At 42.9% G+C, this 19,171-nt stretch overlaps 1 protein-coding gene and 1 long non-coding RNA gene across 2 annotated transcripts; one reads left to right on the top strand and one right to left on the bottom strand.

Annotated features, from left to right (window-relative positions):
- sf3a3 (splicing factor 3a, subunit 3) lies at positions 1-9,699 on the top strand. Its single transcript, XM_047383730.1, has 17 exons — positions 1-235; positions 341-388; positions 1,715-1,767; positions 2,089-2,194; positions 2,291-2,363; positions 5,927-6,018; positions 6,103-6,185; positions 6,274-6,412; positions 6,503-6,571; positions 6,663-6,730; positions 7,579-7,686; positions 7,775-7,844; positions 7,953-8,117; positions 8,937-9,047; positions 9,139-9,229; positions 9,313-9,368; positions 9,440-9,699. Exons 1-17 carry the CDS (start codon positions 140-142, stop codon positions 9,515-9,517), a joined length of 1,506 nt encoding a protein of 501 aa, XP_047239686.1. The 5' UTR covers positions 1-139; the 3' UTR covers positions 9,518-9,699.
- A 269-nt stretch (positions 9,700-9,968) lies between these two features.
- Positions 9,969-14,701, bottom strand: LOC124879273. Its single transcript, XR_007040989.1, has 2 exons — positions 12,822-14,701; positions 9,969-10,073 (listed from the first exon to the last, which is right to left on the bottom strand). It is a non-coding gene; the product is annotated as an uncharacterized LOC124879273 (long non-coding RNA).
- Positions 14,702-19,171: the final 4,470 nt, after the last annotated feature.

The following is a 19,171-nucleotide window of genomic DNA, read 5'->3' as shown; positions in this document are numbered from 1 at the left end:
CCTGTTGATAAAAACGACGGACGGAAGGACGCTAACATGCGCCATTGAAAACAAACGTAGCAGCTACGGTGGCTATCGCTCTCTGCTAACTCGGAGCTCTGATACAGCCTCGAATAGATACACGGTGTATTTGTGAACCATGGAGACGATTTTAGAACAACAGCGTCGCTACCACGAAGAAAAAGAGCGGCTGATGGACGCAAAGACTAAAGAAATGTTGCACAAAAAGTCCACGGTAAGCTGTGGCGCTAAAAGCTTAGCGTTAGCATGAGGCTAACACTCACTTGAGAGAAACCTATACGACAACCAGAGTAAGTCATTGTTTTCATTTTTGTTTCAGCTGAGGGAACAAATTAATTCCGATCATCGCATAAGAGCCATGTTGGATGTAAGTATAAAGTTTGCTATGATGGATAGTAAATATCTGGCATCAAACTGTGACTTCTATGGGGCAATCAAAGACAACCTGTGTAAAGAGTCAATATTTCCAATTTCGATCCTTTTTCACCATTTCTGTAACTTTCTCTGACGTGTTGCACATCAAGTCATAGACAATTAGTCACATCTTGTCTGACGGTGCTTCATCCTGGTCTTCGTGGTGTGTAGAGTTTATCAGTTAGTTTTTATTTCTCCAGATGCTTGTCATGAACTCACCGTAGGTCCTTAACAGGGATGATTTAACCCACCTTTCTTTATTTACCATTACATAATGGATCTTCCACTCTTCCTGAGCTCAAGCTTCTCAGTCCCTTAAGATGTACCTTCGCTGTGGGCATTAAATATGTTACCAACGTACTAAGCATGAATGCCTGACCTTTGACTCTAGCATCCTACCAAATATTGGGTCAAAGCAGTCTCTTGCAGTTGTCATATTGCACACTGATATTGCAGTGATAATTCCAATTCAATAGTTTGTGTTGATCTAGTTCTCAACCTGGAAATAATGAATTAAAACCTTGTTTTAATTATGGAGTCATGTCCTTTCTCTTTTGCCTTGTGACTTTCATTGTGTGGAAAAATGTATTTATATAGATTATCACCAGATTGTTTCTGGATTGTCTGCTGTAGTTGCTTTTGACCCAACTCTTAATGGCAGTGTTCATGCAGGGAACTATGAGAAAGCCCACTTCCTTAGGTAAGAAGCTACCCCTCACATGGGTCGATCTGATTTTGATGTATTCAGGATGGTTTACTGTTGGCGCGACTCATCGTAGTTTTCACCTGAAGAAGGATTTCCTAGACGACCCGAACAATCAGCAGGACGATTCATCAGAGAAAATAGCTTTGGAGCACTGTTCTGCTGCCCATCTTGGTTCTTGAGCCTGTCTTTGAAGTTTGTCTTGGACACCATCTCCTTCCCTACTGTCCTACTTGTCACAAGGCCACTGTTATGTGTCCAGATGTCCTCACACCCGCCTGCTGCCAGTGTTCAACAAGCTCTGCACTAGTAAAAGATCTGTTCTGGTTGGTGATGATATGACTGTGGAGAAAGTCAGTCAAAATAATTGTTATTTTAAGCTAATAAAGCTCTTTCCAATGAGGTAACATCTAAACCCTTTGCAGATGGTAAACAGCAGTCAAATCAGAAAAGAGTGGTGATGCAGCTGCCTTGTGTAGTGAAACACAGTGAATCAGGTCTGATTGTAGGCTTTAGGTCAGCGTCATTGTTTAAAGCAGGCAGTGAAGAGCCTGACTGTTGCATATCTCCTGACAGAGGTACATGGAAGTGAGCGCAAACCTGAGAGACTCCTATGAAGACAAAGATGGGTGAGTTTGATGTTTGTTTGTTTTTTTAATTGTTTTAAAGTGACAAGATGTTTATAGCTGAGCTTTTTTTTAATTATAATATAAAACCATTGAATAAGATTTTTATGGGATTTGGGCCACTTAGCCCTCCACAGCAGGCATATCATCTAGAACCTGTTCTAAGGAAGAAAACTTAAAAACACGGGGAAGAAGGGAAGAGATAAGGCAGGGTAGTACTAGTTACCGAATGCCATGGGTGGGCCCACATCTAAGATTATCTTGTCCTGAGCCCAGGCTTCGAGGCAGATGTTTGACCCTTGAGTGAATTATTTTCTTTGGTAGGATGAGAAGGGATGAGCTTGCTGCCATCTCGGGACCAAATGAGTTTGCTGAGTTCTACAACAGACTGAAACACATTAAGGAGTTTCACCGAAAGCACCCTAATGAGGTAGGAGAGCTCACACGGTCTCATCGGATAAGGTTCTGTTGACACTACATTTAAAACTGTCTCTATGCTGGTTTTTGTCTCTCTTTGTTTGTCTAGATTTCCATTCCCATGTCAGCAGAGTTTGAAGAGCTGATGAAGGCCAGGGACAACCCCAGCGAGGAGGCTCAGAGTAAGGCTGAGTCCGGTTCGAAGTGCTTGTTTAGCCGTTGCTCCGTAACTATTGGTGTTCTGAACTGAATAATCGGGGAACTCTAGTGTTGACCATGATGGTGAATTAAACGGTTCATCTAATGACTTCAGGCTGGTTTGAAGTTGCTGCATCAGATATGTTTGGGAATGACTTTAATTTTCTATAGGAGGAGCATTGGAGACAAATCTGCAGAGAATGGAAACACCTCCTTTAGCCATACACAGCTGACTGACAGCTCGCATCAGGCAGCTGAAAAAAATGGTGTAATAGTTTTGAGCGACTGTGGCTCAGTAGGAAGAGTAGTCGTCTTGCAATCAGAAGGTTGTGGGTTCGATTCCAGCTTCTTCCTGCCATATGTCGATGTGCCCCTGGGCAAGGCACTTAACCTCAAGTTGCCTACCGATCTGCGTATCGGTGTAGAAATGTGTGAGCGTTAGTGAGTGCGATTGGGTGAACGTGGCTCTAGTGTAAAGCGCTTTGAGCGGTCTGTATGACTGGAAAACGCTATATAAGTTCAGTCCATTTACCATTTAGTCTTTAAAGAAAGTCTGTGGCACGGACTCATTCATCACCAAGGCTAAAGGCACTGAGGTGGTCAAAAAGCTCCAGGATGGCAAGGCTTCGGGGGTCGATGAGATCCACCCTTAGTACCTCAAGTCTCTGGATGTTGTGGGGCTGTCGTGGTTGGCACGCTTCTTCAGCATCGCGTGGTGGTCTGGGACCGAGGTGGTGGTCCCCCTTCACATGAAGGGGGACCGGAGGGTGTGTTCCAACTACGGTGGAATCACACTCCTCAGCCTCCCTGGTAAGGCCTACGCCAGGGTATTGGAGAGGAGAGTCCGGCCAATAGTCGAACCTCGGCTTCAGGAGGAGCAGTGTGGTTTTCTTCCTGGCCGAGGAACACTGGACCAGCTCTATACCCTCTGCAGGGTACTTGAGGGTTCATGGGAGTTTGCCCAACCGGTCCACGTGTTTTGTGGACCTGGAGAAAGCATCCGACCGTGTTCCTTGTGGTGCCCTGTGTGGGGTGCTCCATAAGTACGGAGTTGGGGGCCCTTTATTAGGGGCCATCCGGTCTCTGTACAAGCGGAGCAGGAGTTTGGTCCGCATTGCCGGCACTAAGTCGGACCTGCATGTTGGACTCCAGCAGGGCTGCCCTTTTGTCACCGGTCCTGTTAATAACTTTTATGGACAGGATTTCTAGGTGCAGCCAAGGGCCAGATGGGGTCTGGTTTGGGGACCAGTGGATTTCGTCTCTTCTTTTTGCAGATGACGTGATGCTGGCCCCCTCTAGCCAAGACCTACAGCATGCGCTGGGACGGTTCGCAGCTGAGTGTGAAGCCGTTAGGATGGGAATCAGTTCCTACAAGTCCGAGGCCATGGTTCTTAACTGGAAAAGGGTCCTGCCTCAAATGGAGGAATTCAAGTATTCTGGGGTTTTATTCACAAGTGAGGGGAGAATGGAGCGGGATATCGTAGACGGATCGCCACAGTAATGAGGACGCTGTGCCGGTCTGTTCTGGTGAAGAGAGCTGAGCCAAAAAGCAAAGCTCTCAACTTACCGCCTTGGGTTCCCTCTGGAGGAGGTGTCTGGCTGAGAGGAAATTCTGGGCGTCTCTACTAAGTCTGCTGGCCCCGCGACCCGGTTCCGGATAATGCGGGAGACAACAAGTACAAGTTTGTGGAAGAGCAGCATTGAATAAAATACTTTTTTTGTCATTGTATACAAAAATACAACAAAATTCAATCGGCCTTCGTGGTGCACTCTGATGCTGTTAACATCAGACTAAAAACACTGTAAATAAATCTCTAAACTATAGATAAAAGGTCATTGTGCACCAAGCACTTGCTTGCAGTGAGCCAGGCAGCAATCTAAACGTTTTTGCCTGAAGGTCACATAAATAAAGATGCGGTGAAGGTGACTGGCTGTGGTAAGAGGTGTTTACAGTCCATTTGGTCCAAGGATAGAAGCTGCTGGGCAGCCTTTTTGTTCTGCTCTTCAGGCTTCTGAAGCACTTCCCTGAGGGCAGTAAGGAGAACATACAGATCAGGGTGGGAGGAGTCCTGAAGAACCTTATTGGTTCTGCGAATACACTGGCAATGGGAGAGATGATCCTGGGAGGGCAGGGAGCAACCAATGATCTGTTTGCCTTGGTCACCACCCTCTGTAGGGCTTTCTGGTCAGCTGCTCTGGAGCTGGGATACCAAGCTGTTCAGCAGTATGACAGAACACCTTCAGTAGTGGACTGGTAGAAAGTAACCAGCAGCTTCTTCTTTAACTCCACTTTGTTCAGCTGTCTCAGACAGTGGAGTCTCTGCTGGGATGTTCTGATTCTAGCCCGGTTGATATGATTCCCCAGCAGCTTGTCAGTGGTGACCCTCTCCACCAGGACTCCATTAACGTAAAGGGGTTCCAGTTCCTCTCGGCTGATGTAGTTCCCTGGGTGTTCTAGGTGGCTGAGTGGGTGGTGCAGGGCAGAGTTGATGGCATCATCTGTTCTTCTGTTTGCTCTATGAGCATCTCAAAGCACTTCATAACTGCAGACATCAGGGCCCCCGGTCTGCAGTTATTTAGGTGGTCACAGCAGGCTTTTTGGGGACCAGGATGATGGTTGCAGACTTCATGCAAGGAGGAATGGTGTGGTGCTTCAGACACGGGTAGAATATCTTAGAGAATACCTCAGCCAGCTGGTTAGCGCAGCCAGGATGACAAACACAAACCTTTATAGTTGATTTAGATATTTTTTGAAGCTGTGCAGTTTCTCAAGACCAGTAAGGGGAATTCATGCCTCCTAGCAGATCTGGTCCTTAAATGAAAAGCGCCCTGGGCGAGCCCCTCCTCCATTGCCCTCCAAAGTTATGTGGATGTTCTTATAGTCCCAGCAGGACCCTTTCTAAAAGCTTACTGGAAGGTGTTTCTTCTGCTTCATACTTTCACTGCTTAGCTGTGACCATCCTAATTGTCAGGACTAGTGTTTCAGCTGCTCTCTGCTCTGGTCGGTTCCTCTCAGGGAGAGACAGGAAGCTGCAGCAGCCAGTGCAGTTGCTCCATCATTGTAAAAGTCCGTGTTGGTTTAACGCTACATTCATTCAATGACATCCATACTGAACTCATTTCACCATGTTTTCCGGTTTACAGTGGATTCCTCCGTCTTCCATCTTCACAGGAATCATTTTAATAACAATCATTTTATTGGTTAATTCCATTGTTTTCATGATTGTTTGGAACCAGAATCAAAATAATAATTTGATGAAGTTAACAGCCTCACCCCAGGGTCAAGAGTCCCGGTTAAAAATCCTCTCAAACCTTTTATCGCCTCCTTTCAGGTCATCATGAAAACCCCCAGCTTTGCATCTGTCTGTGATTTTTAACTCTGAACTTTGATTTTTGTTGAGATTTGAGCCAAATGCTCAGATTAGTTTCCTGTCAGTCTGTGTGTTTTTGATCAGTCTTAAGGCAGAGCTGGTGTTTAGCTCCTCAGCATTAGCTGGTTAACACATGGCCTTAAATCCCTGGAGTAAAAGCCGTGTTCCTTCCTCAGACATGGTGGATTTCACTGATGAAGAGGGATACGGCCGCTATCTGGATCTCCATGACTGCTACCTGAAGTACATCAATCTAAAGGGAGCTGAGGTAACAATACGCTACTTCTGCCTTAATTGTCGGCTCCTTTAAAAGAGGAGCCATGTTTTCTAACTGCTTCCTGCATCCTTACAGAAACTGGACTACATCACTTACCTGTCTTCATTTGACCAACTTTTTGACATCTCCAAGGACAGGAAAAACGCTGAATATAAAAAGTAGGTCCATGTTCCTGTTGTTGTTGCATCTGAACTGGCAGGCCAGATTTCCAGCCTGTATGACCTGGGAGACATGTGGCTTGTGCAGGTACCTGGAGATGCTACTGGAGTACCTGCAGGACTACACCGACAGGGTCAAACCTCTGCTGGACCAGAACGAGCTCTATGGGAAAGTGCTGTCAGACTTTGAGAAGAAATGGGAGAACGGGACCTTTCCAGGCTGGCCTGTAAGTCCTCCCCATGGGTCCAGTAGATGTGATAATTCATTCAGTCTTGGTAGCTCATGTTTCTCCTCCATGTTTATGATGCTGTTACAGAAAGAGGCGAGCAGTGCTCTGACACATGCTGGAGCTCATCTGGACCTCTCTGCGTTTTCCTCTTGGGAGGTAAAATGAAACATTCCTGCTCGAGTGTTTCATATTAACCAGAAAGGTTGTCCTTTACTGATTGAACTTATTGGTCTCCCGTGTCTTGCAGGAGCTGGCCTCTTTAGGTCTGGACAGATTGAAGTCTGCTCTAATGGCTTTGGGGCTGAAGTGTGGAGGGTAAGGGGAGAAGAAAGCTCCAGTGCCACATTTTGTGGCATTGCAACCACAAACGTCAATATATGTAATGTGACAGACCAACACAGAGTGTGCTTAAATAGAAAGTGGAAGGAACATGATGAATCTGAGAACGGTTGTATGCCATACTTTGAGCTGCAGCTTCTGCAAAAAAATCAGCGTTTCTTCCAGGATCGTCCTGGATTTAGCTCCATCTGTCTTCCTATCAACTCTGATCAGCTTCCCTGTGAAGAAAAGCATCTCCACATCATAATATTGCCACTCCCATGTTTTATCCTGGGATGAGTGTGTTCAGGGTGATGTGCAGTATTTCTTTTCCTCCACATATAGACTAAAGATCTGGGCAGATCACCTTCTTCCATGTTTGCTGTCCCCCTACCTGGTGGTCTTTCAACAGTGACCTTCTTTTTGTCACTTATCCTAAAGGCCAGTTTGTGAAGCTCATGACTAATATCTGTCGTGTCAGCAGATTCTTGCACCTGAGCTGTGGATGTCTGCAGCTCCTCCAGAGGTACCACTAGTCTAGTAGCCGCTTCTCTATTGCTCTTCTTGTCAGCCTGAGTCAGTTTAGGTGGACAGCCATGAATGCATAAACTGTTGTGAAGGTAAATGGTTTCACAGGGTTTTATTTGGAAGTGTCAAAGCACAAACGTGTCAGATTTTCATTTGGCCTTATTTTCCTTCCACTTCTCCAAATATGCACTGCGTTGTATTGGTCTGTCATCTAAACTGAGGAGGTTGAGGTGCTGTGAATACTTCTACAAGGCACAGGACCTCTGATCAGTACATAGCAGTGTTTGGATTCTCAGACGATGCCATGTTTGTTTCAGGACTCTGGAGGAGAGAGCTCAGAGATTGTTCAGCACCAAAGGCAAATCCCTGGAATCACTTGACCCATCTCTGTTTGCCAAGAATCCCAAAACCAAAGGTCCTAAAAAGTATGTGAGCTTATTAAAATAAATCTAGTCTCTGATGAAGTTCTGTGACGGTGCATAATGTAAACCTGTCCATGTGTCACTACCTCAGAGACACAGAGAGGAACAGAGAAATCGCCTTCCTAGAAGCTCATGTCTATGAGTACGTGGAGATCCTGGGGGTGAGTCTTCTTCATCAGCTGCACGCTGTTTAGTGGTCAGTGTTGGGCTTAGTCCCGCTCAGGTGTGACACTCTCACTGACAGCTGTGGGTTTTGTGGTTGTATCCAGGAGCAGAGGCAGCTCACTCATGAGAACGTCCAGAGGAAGCAGGCAAGAACAGGGGAGGAGCGCGAAGAGGAGGAGGAAGAGCAGCTCAGTGAGAGCGAGAGTGAAGATGAAGACAATGAGATCATTTACAACCCCAAGAACCTGCCGCTGGGTTGGGATGGGAAGGTGAGGCAGCAGTCAAATCAGAAGCTTTATGTTTTGTCTCACTCATCTCAGGAAGTGAAACCCATGTCTTTATGTAGATTCATGACACATAGAGGGAAATATTTCCAGCCTTTATTTCTTGTATTATTGATGCTAATGGTTCACAAATTCAGCCTTTCAGAAAATTACAATATTTTTGAAAAAAGTCAGTATTAACACCCTGATTAGCTAATTAACTCAAGACTCCTGCAAACGTCTCCTGAGCCTCCAAGTGGTCTCAGTCTGTAGGTTACAGGAAGACTGCCATTCCAACACATGAATATGTTTACGGTGGTTGTCCTGCTGGAAGGCGAACTTCCACCCCAGTATTAGGTCTTCTGCAGCCTCTAACAGGTTTTCATCTAGGATTTTTCTGGATTTGCTCCATCAACTCTGAGCAACTTCCTTGTTGCCACTGAAGCATCTCCACAGCTTGTGGTTTTGTCAAAATGCAAACATGAGTTCTTCTGGCTGTCTTCTTGCCACTCTTCCATACAGGCTAGATCTGTGAAATGCATGAATAATAGTTGTCTTGTGAATACATGTTCCCACCTGAGTCATGCAAATCTGCAGCTCCTCCAGAGTTACCATGGAAAGATGTGCTGAGTACAAATGCATGCCATACTTTTCAGATTTTGTGTTAAAATATTTGAAAACCAGGTATTCTTTCCTTCTACATTGGTTATGTGCTTGATAAATCTTTGTATCGTGACCACATGTAAAATAGTTTGGGTTTTATGAATAGTTGGTGGCCTGTGTTTCTCTGAGCAGTCTGAAGTTGTGTGTGCTTTTTCCCTGCAGCCCATTCCTTACTGGCTCTACAAACTCCACGGCCTGAACATCAACTACAACTGTGAGATCTGTGGAAACTACACCTACAGGGGACCCAAGGCCTTCCAGAGGCACTTTGCAGTATGTGGTTTTTTTTCTGTGAAAAACAGCTTTCTAAATGTTTGCTTAAAAAAATGAAACAGGTTTTCTGTACATATTTCTGCCTCTTCAGGAGTGGCGGCATGCCCATGGTATGCGTTGTCTCGGAATCCCCAACACAGCTCATTTTGCCAACGTCACACAGATAGAGGACGCTGTCTCTTGTAAGTGCTTTCTGTCAGCCAGTAGCAGGTTTGTGTCTTTCTGAGGCCGGTGTTAAGAAGCGCTCTGTGTGTGTTTTCTTCAGTGTGGGCAAAGTTAAAGTCCCAGAAGGCGTCAGAGCGGTGGCAGCCAGACACAGAGGTAAGTGTTTCTAAACAGAATTAGTCCAAATCGGAGGCATTCGCTTGTCTCATTACTTGTGTCCCTCTCAGGAGGAGTACGAGGACTCTATTGGTAATGTGGTCAACAAGAAGACATATGAAGATCTGAAGAGACAGGGTCTGTTGTAGATGGACAACATGCCAGAACAGACAAATCCTTCTGTGGAGCTTCTTTTTCTCTTTTATCTCCTATTTACTCGTGTTTTTTTAGACGTAATTAGTAATGTTGTTTAACGGGCCCCTCCTTCACCTTTTTTCTTTAGTTTGTAACCCGACAACCTTTTAATGGTTCAAATAAACAGAGGACTTTAGTCACTTTGTCTTTTCCATGAGTCGTTCTGGGAATCTGATCAACCAGAGGATCCATGTGTCCCAATGTAACAACTAACAACATTTAGTAACGCTTTATGCAATATTTGTTCTAAATAAAAAAATATGAGGAAATCTTAGGTATTTTTTTCTCTTAATCCTGATGCTGCATTTCTAATAGTCTTATTGATTTTAAGGTAACAAGAAAACGGTACTCTGGATTTAGTGTGCAGTTTGGGGAACTATTGGACAGAAGACGCTGAGAACTCAGTGAGAAAAATGTTGCTCAGCAGCACATTTAATGATTTCCAGGTAGTTGAGCTGTGTCCATGTGGCCTCCACTAGACGGCGCTCTTGCATCATTTACTGCAGACTCCTGGAAAACAAAAGGGAAGACAAATGTGGCAGTGTGAATCCCAGGTTCTACATCCGATGCTACACAACCATCTAGTCCAGATTCTAAACACCAGAGCTGTGGAGAATGGTGGTACTTCACCATATTACTCAAGTTCAAGTCAAAAGTACAGTACAGTAAAACTACTTTAATTGCTCAAGTAAAGGTAACTAGTTACTACCCACCTCTGATTAAGACAGACGGTTGGTTTCAAAGTAACAGAAGTCCAACATCATTAACTGGATCAGTCACTGATTTAGGTCCAGTTTAGATTTGTATTTTGTTTAACTGATTCATTATTTGAAAGGAGAGTGCTTAAAAATAACAGTTCAGTCAGTCAGTCATTCTTCCTGAACCAGTCTTCAGGTTCTTGAACCAGGGTTTCTACACAGTCTGGAACAGTCTGCCAAGTTATTTGGATAAATACAGACATATTTATGTGTTTCCAGACTTTTATTTCCTTTGCAGTGCTTAAAAGTGTACTTCCTTCTATCTATCCTGTCTTTCTTGTGTACTTCATTCCCTCTTCATCTTGCATTTCTCCCTCTCTCCTTTATGTCCTTCCATCTTTCCTTCCTTGTGTCCTTTATTCCTTTTGTCCTAACCCTAACCCTCTGTTACTTTGTTTCTCCTTTCCTTCCTTCCTTCCATCCTCCCTTCCTTCTGTCCTTACTTGTGTAATTCTTTTGGTTTCTGCTTTTTGTTGGTAACATATACAAACACTACCCACTGCACACATATCTGCCATAATTCATATTTGATTCACTTTAAAATAATTGCAAAGGACTGAAACGTATGGTAAGTTGGGTCTGAAATAGTCTGAATGAAAAACATGTAGTAACCCTGTCTGATATCAAGATATTTTCATCCACACATCTGCTGCTCGTTTTTTTTTACCCTTCTTTGTAAATACAAGATGGTTGTGGGTGAAAATCCCACCAGAACAGCAGGTTCTGAAATGCTCAGACCAGCCCATCTATCACAGACTATCATGACAGTTGCTGCCATTTGATTGGTTGATTTACTTTGTGTTAACAAGCTTCTGAACAAGTGTACCTAATGGAGTGGCTGGTAAGTTTATGTGTTGTAAAGTTTGTGATGAGGACTAAGAGCCTAGCTGCATCCTAAACGGCTTCACATCCACAGTTTTACTGAATGTTTAGCTATTCAGCTCTGCTCCTTCGGGTAGTGGAGAACCTGTGAACTCCTGTCAGCAAAGTAAAAAGAACCATGTGTAAAACTGCATGGACAGTTTATAAATGCTGCTTCTGTATTATTAATTCATGCATTTGGATATGCCATCAGATTACAGAGAAAACTTCTTTATCAGATCAAATGATTATCAGGTTTTTCCACATTCCCGTTAAATATCAGTTGAGCCTGGTTCCAACCTGCTTCCAGGGATTGTCTGTGATAGAAACTCAACATGAACAAAGTGCTGCTCGAGGGCTTCGTATTATTATGTTCAATGGCTTTACTAGGAAGATCCATTACAACCCAGACTGGAGGCTGTCCTGTTCCATGTTACTCACATGAGTACTGAAGCAGACATTTGATCAAACTGAACCTTACCAAACCAATTTAGTTGTACTTCCCACTGCTGGTGTAGACTACAGAAAATCCAAGATACTTAACTCTCAGCTCAGTTGCAAAGTACCACTCTGGGCCTATGGGTCTAAATGTTTAAACCTGGAGTAAATACGTTTTTGTGAAAATGTATGAAGGCCTAGAGGTCTCAGGCCAAATACAAAATACAACACAAGCACAAACGTCACAACACAAATACAAGTCACACATTAATAAAGAGTCAAAACATGAATACAAAATTCACAACACCAATTCAAAAGGCCACAGATTTTGGTGCAACACTGGTACCATCAGTTCTGCTGCAGCTTTTATATTTGTGTTGTGGTTTTCGTATTTGACCTGAGACTTCTGGGCCACTGTCTTAACAGAGTAAAATGCTTCAGTATATAAAATATACTCAAGTAAAAGTTCAGTTTTTGTAAAGTAATATAAAAAGTGCAAAGTGTAGCCGAAACAGTCTGCAGTCCCAGCCACACTGTGTTGAGTTCAGATGCAAGACACTCAGAGGAGGATACTGATAACACATTCTTCTGGGCACTTTATTGCAACCTTCACAGAAGTAACAAAGAGCACAAGTGTAGACTCAATCCTCACCGTTGGAACAAGCCTAACATGAAAAAGATATAAACTGAAATACAAAATCTACTCCATGAGAGGATAAAAAGGAGAGTGCTAATATACACGTAAAACAATGTGACTAGTTTTTTAGCTATCTTGTGCTCTCAGAATTCACTTAAGAAACTTAACAAGTCACCAAAACAACTATTTTCACAAACATTATGATACTGGTCATGCAGGAATCACTGTACGTAACGTAAGTGACATTACAGCACAGAAATCCCTCTTAAAACCGAGCTGCGTCAGAAACGTACCTCTCCCAGCACATACCCTACAAGCCACTAGAGGGCACTGTAACGCCAAAAATAAAACTCCCAACACAAACAAACGTTTAAATAACAAAACAAAACAAAACACATATTTTGGTGAAATAAACACACCATACATTCTATATTAAGACATATTATATAGAAAATAAACAAAGAAAAAATGTCTGTCTTTTTCCTTTCCCTGCTACAAAAGCACAGACAAATAGTACTTACATAATTACAATAACGCAAGTAAATGTTATTCGTTACTTTTCACCTGCTTCAGTACATGTTTAGTACAAGACTGTCAGGCGGACGGTCCTGTAGCCCTCGCTCCCATGTTTACGGGTCCACTCTGCGATGCAGATCCGTCTGACTGGAGGAAGTAGAGATTTGGTCTTGAGGCATTGTAGCGTGACTACTGGGCCGATCATGACAGCACCTTCACGGGATGAACCACCAGCCCAAATTTAACAAGAAGGTGTTGTGTGCGGGACATCCCGATCAGTTGCTCCCATATGACAGTTTAAAGAAAACTCGATTTATGTTCATCAGTGCGGCGTGTTTTATTTCTGATATCCTGATGGGAGAAATTTCAATGTGGGGATATTTAAACCAAATATCCTCCACTTTTACTGACAGACGCATCAGTCCATGTGCTGCTTGGAGCCACAAATACCATACTGAGAGACATAACGCTGTCCCTCTGTGAAGCAATCCCCAAAGCCGACCCAGAGGACATTGTTCCAAAATTTCCCAGTCTTGTAAAATGATGCTGAAGTACTGGAACGTACCTCCAGCATGTGACCCCAGTATAAGACAGACTAAGATCTTGTAGCGCACAGCTGAAATTGTTTCTAACCTGCTCAAAAAAATGAAAGGGATACTTTTTAATCAGAGTATATCATATCAGTTAAACTCCTGGAATATTGATCTGGTCTGTTCAGTAGAAGAGGGGGTTGTTAATCAGTCCAAGCTGTTTTGGTGTTGATGAAATTAGCTGCAGGTGAATTAAAGGGGCAGCCCAAAAATCAGGAATGATTTTCAATAGTTCTGCAAATGAACAGGGTCAGTCACTACTGGTAGCATGTGGTGAAACCTGGACCCTACAGAGGTTGCACAAGCAGTCCAACTTCACCAGGATGGCATATCAATACCATTACCAGTGCCATTGCCCTTAGGTTTGCTGTGTCTCCCAGCACAGTCTCAGGAGTATGGCAGAGTATCCAGGAGACAGGCAGTTAGCTACTCTAGGAGAGCTAGACAGGGCTGTCAGAGCTCGTTAACCCATCAGCAGGACTGGTATCTGCTCGTTTGTTCAACTAGAAAAAGGATGAGTACTGCCAGAGGCCTACAAAGTGAGCTCCAGGGGGCCACTGGCGTGAATGTCTCTGACCAAACCATTAGAAACAGACTTCATGAGAATGGCCTGATGGCCTGACATCCTCTAGTAGGGTATATACTCACTGCCCATCACCATGGAACTTGAGTGGCCTCCACGATCCCCTTAGCTAAATGCAATCAAACATCTCTGGAACATCATGTTTAGGTCCATCTGACGCCACCAGGTTGCATCTCAGACTGTCCAGGAGCTCAGTGATGCCCTGGTCAGGATCTGGGAGGAGATACCCCAGGACACCATTTGTCATCTCATAAGGAGCATGACTCAACATTGTGAGGCACATATACAAGCACGTGGGGGCCATACAAACTGCTGAGTACTATTTAGAGTTGCGGCAATGACATTTCAGCAAATTTGACTGGCCTGCCGCATCTGTTTTTCTGTTTCAATTTTTTTGTGACTTCAGATTAAGCCCTCTGTAGGTTGATCAGTATGATCAAATGGTTTGGCATCCTTTGGCATTGCAGACCACAAAAACCACATGTGGCGTTCCCCAAGGGTCCATCTTAGGGCCCTTTCTATTCAGTATCTACATGCTCCCCCTCACTCAGATTGTAATAAACAACAACATAAGTTACCATAACTATGCAGACAACACACAGCTATACATTACGATGTCACCAGATAACAATGAACCTATTCAAGCGCTTGGTAAATGCTTAGAAGAAATCAATGCATGGATGGGCCTACATTTTCTTCAGCTGAATCAAAACAAAACTGAAGTAATAATCTTTGGACCGAAGGAAGAACGTTTAAAAGTTAGCACACAGCTTCAGTTAATACAGCTAGAAACCAGCAGTCAGGCTGGAAACCTGGGTGTAGTGATGGACTCAGACCTGAACCTTCAGAGGAACATAAAGACAGTAACAAGGTCAGCCTTCCATCACCTAAAGAACATCTCCAGGATTAAAGGACTAATGTCTCAGCAGGACCTTGAAAAACTAATTCATGCGTTCATCTTTAGTAGAATTGATTACAGCAACGGTGTCTTCACAGGTCTGCCTAAAAAGTGGATCAGACAGCTGCAGTTGATCCAGAACGTTGCTGCCCGCGTCCTCACTAGAACTAAGGAAGTGGAGCACATCACCCCGGTTCTAAAGTCCCTACACTGGCTCCCTGTAGCTCAGAGAATAGAGTTTAAAATACTTCTGTTAGTCTATAAATCACTGAATGGCTTAGCTCCAAAATACATTACAGACTTGTTGTCAGTGGATCAACCAGCCAGACCTCTCAGGTCTTCTGGTTCAAATCTGCTCTGCATACCCAGAACCAGAACCCAACATGGAGAAGCAAATTTTAGTTCTTATGCTCCACTAATCTGGAATAGACTCCCAGAAAACTGTAAAAGCGCCAAAACCCTAAATTGCTTTAAATTAAGATAAAAAACTTATTTGTTTAGAGTGGCCTTTGACTGGGCTATCTAAACATTATTAGTTAAGTTTTCAGTCCAACTTTCATTTCATTTTCTTATCCATCATTCTATTCTCTTTATTTATTTTTTTAATGACCTCTGTTGTTTGATTTTTCTGTATCATTGTAATGTTTTTCCTTATGTACAGCACCTTGAGTGCCTTGTTGCTGAAAACGCTATATAAATAAACTTGATTTGACTTGACTTGACTTTGGTTCCTAACACATTGTCCATTCCATATCAGATGGATATCTAGCAGGATTGTTTTTTACCAATTGAGATCTTGTGTATAATTTTTTTGAACAGTAGATAACTAACTGCAGGGAGATTAAAGGTCACAGAATGTACTGGGATAGACTGCAGCCCTTTTCCTTCTTTTCCCTCTTCCTCATTCTTGAGACTTAGCTAGATAATCAGGCCAGACAAGGAGACTTTTCCACAAGGGGTTGAGGAAAAACCTAAGAAGAGCTTAAAGCTCTTATGGTGCGTTCACACCGAACGTGGATTCTGCAAATTTTGCGTGTCATTTCTGTGCTGTTGCTCGTTTCACATTCTGCGTGAACTCCGCGTTGCCAAATGGCAACAAGCGGCAACGCTTCGCCGCGTCATCAAGTAGGAGGAGCTTCTATCTGTTGCTTGCTGGTTTCAACTCAACATGGCAGACATGGATTACACGGATAATTACGGTGTTTTACCTGTGGAGAGCCGAAAAACGCCGCCAACCTCGACGTCCCTGGGTTCACCAGATTTTTCAGGGATGGGAACAGTTCAGAGATTACCGCCACCTACTCCAGGAGCTGCGTCTGGATGACGGTCGATTTCAGCGGTACTTCCGTCTATCCAGGACCCAGTTTGAAGATCTGCTGTCCCGCGTTGGGAGACGAATCGGCCTCCGGGACACCAACTACCGGCACTATATCCCCGCTGCTGAACGCCTGTCCATCTGTCTTTGGTGAGTACATAAATCTCAGCTCAGTAAAAAAACAGCCGATTTTTAATGTCCACGTCTCCTAAATTAAAGATATTTGTGCCTAAACATAACCAGGCCAGTTCCTTTCTGTACTTGTCTCGGTAAAAATAATTAGTTGAGTCATACAACTCTGGCTTGCCGCACACCGCCACTATGATCTGGTCCTCCATCTTCACTGACAACCGCTTCTTCTCCGCTGCAGTCTTTCACCCTACGTCACAGCCACATCCAGTCCCTGATTGGTTGACGTGACGCGAATTTAGGAATAAGTTCAGATTTTTCAACTTGTCCATCGCTCTCACTCCGCTCCCGCTTCGCTCGGTGCGCCTCACGCACCGTGTCCGCACCGCGTCCTTCGTCTCCTCGCGCCGCTCCGCTCCTGAACGCGCCTCGGGTTAACAAGTAAAACGGTCGCTCCTATAGCAGAATCCGCGTTCGGTGTGAATGCACCATCAGAGCATGAATTGGTTAACTGATAAGCTGCCAAAGGTATATTTGATTATTCTAGACAAAGTACTTTAATTTAGGATTAGTGAAATTAGATTATATATTTGTCATTGTTTGCCTTTGTATTGTTAGTCGAGTATCTTGCTTATGTTTTCTTATCTGTAAATACCAGTAAATATAGTTTAGTTTGATTAATGAAAAATTTATACTTTGATAAAATAAAAGGTTTTCTGGGGATTTTTTTAAGGTCTTGGGTTACGTATCTTCTTTCTGATTTTACTAAAAAACATGAACTCCTGTTCTTATTCAAACATATAATGATTGATCATTTAATGGGAAAGGAAAAGGATTCACCTCATATTGATAGTTAGATTTTTTTAGTTATTATTAGACGGATTTACCTTTTAAATTATATAGTAGTGTAATTTAAAATAGCAATAACCTACACTAACTAAATATGTTGTCATATTATGTTCTTTACATAACTTTTGAAAAGTGTGCAATTTAGGCTCACGGATTATTACTACTACTTATTTGTTCCTTTTTGTTTCTGTTTCCGTGTCCGTAACAATTGAAATAATCAGTAAGCAGTTTCTAATAAAGTTTCTTTTATAAATATCAAGCAGAGCATTACAGCGTTAGCCGTAATGCTCCACTGGTGAAAGTAAATCTGTTGGACTTTATCTTGGCACTCCGACAACAATTCTGAGTCCTACAGGACGTTAAAAAACAAAACAAACAAAAAAAAACAACAGAAAAATAGCACAACCACGGTACCGGGGCCCAATCCTACTCCTCTCGTGCATGAAGAAGGTGGAACCCCAAACAGAGGAACACAGATCACTATATACTCTAGGCTCTACCCTTGTTACATGAGACTAAGCACAAACCTCAGTGTATCAGTAAATTTATGTCAGCCTAGAGCGGCTTCAACTGGATTGAGCAGTGTGGTCAGTGGGTGTGATGAAACCTAATCTAGTGTGTGTGCAGCAATTCAACTTTTAATAAAGCATTTAATGATTACATATTTTATTTCTGTTCCTGTAAGGAACACATAGGTAACTTTAAGATAACTCTTAAGAAACGACAGGTGACGTGTACAGGGTGTGCACCCCCTTACCCCCAATTGTTGCTGTGGATAGGCACCAGACATCCCTTGACCCCATAAGTAGACACAGACAATGGACAGACGGATGGAAGATTAATTAAGTAGCAAATCAGCTGATACAGGTAAGGATCATTTATGAGGCCCATCACTTTAACTCTTTGACAGTTGATACTAGTTTTATTTTTTTACATTTTACATTTATTTTTTATTTATTTGTACTTTTTGTCCACTTATATTTATGATAATACAAGGAGTCCATTATCAAGATGTTCAACAAACTCCAAACTGTATGATAACGGTTATTTTTGAATAAAGAGGAAAAACATAATGTGGACCAAAGTGTTTTATCATATATGCACATTTTCTTCTGAGAACATCTTTACTCATTTAATGAAATGTTTTGATACTTAAAACTGCTTTACCCAAGTCTAAGATTCACAAAAGTAATGGATAGTTTAAAGTCAATAAATTCCCTAAATAAATCACTTGTTTGAAATGAGCATTTTGTCACATTCCTTTTTCAGGTTTTCCACAGACAAAGATGAAAAGAGTGAAACACTGGCTACATGTCTAACCATCTATTGGAAAACATTAATAGAAAGCTATTTACATTTTAAGTAATTGTCTTCAGTCAACCTAAAAGAGCACACATCACGCTCCACTGGCTACCTTAGCCACCCACATCATATTCAAGTCACTGATGTTAGCCTACAAAGTGATTTATGGAACAGCTCCCATCCACTTAAATGCTCTCACAAAGGTTTCACTCCAGTAGGCTATCAGTAGATACACTATGCTCAAGACAATCCAGATTGCTTTCATGTGTCATTGCACGATGGAGGAATGACCCACCAAGCAGTACCAGAACAGGCGTCCCTGTCCATCTCTAAGAAACTCTTGAGGACCCAACTCTTAAGAGGACATCTCCTATCCTAGCACCTCAACCTGAACCTCCCTCTATTTCTACACTGTCACCTCTGACAGAACCTGACTAGTGGTCTTCCTTCTAAGTAGCTTATTGTCAGCTTTATTATTAACTGCATTCTTATATCCTCATTTGTAAGTTGCCTCTTTGAAGAAACCTGCATACTATGAGCTACAACAACATTTAATTTCCCTTTGGGATTAATAAAGCATTTTGTATTGAATTATGCACAATTAATATATGCACTTCCTGATACACTATTAGTGACGTACTGAACACACATAGGCTCAATATTTTGACACCTCACTCCACCAATTACATCCAAAGAAATGGTAAGGCAGATACGGAGGCTTGTAAAATAATT

Source organism: Girardinichthys multiradiatus, chromosome 13 (assembly GCF_021462225.1).
Source record: "Girardinichthys multiradiatus isolate DD_20200921_A chromosome 13, DD_fGirMul_XY1, whole genome shotgun sequence".
In the NCBI taxonomy this organism is placed as follows: Eukaryota; Metazoa; Chordata; class Actinopteri; order Cyprinodontiformes; family Goodeidae; genus Girardinichthys; species Girardinichthys multiradiatus.
The sequence above is the reverse complement of the archived record's forward strand: the minus strand, read 5'-3'. Positions and strand labels throughout refer to the sequence as shown.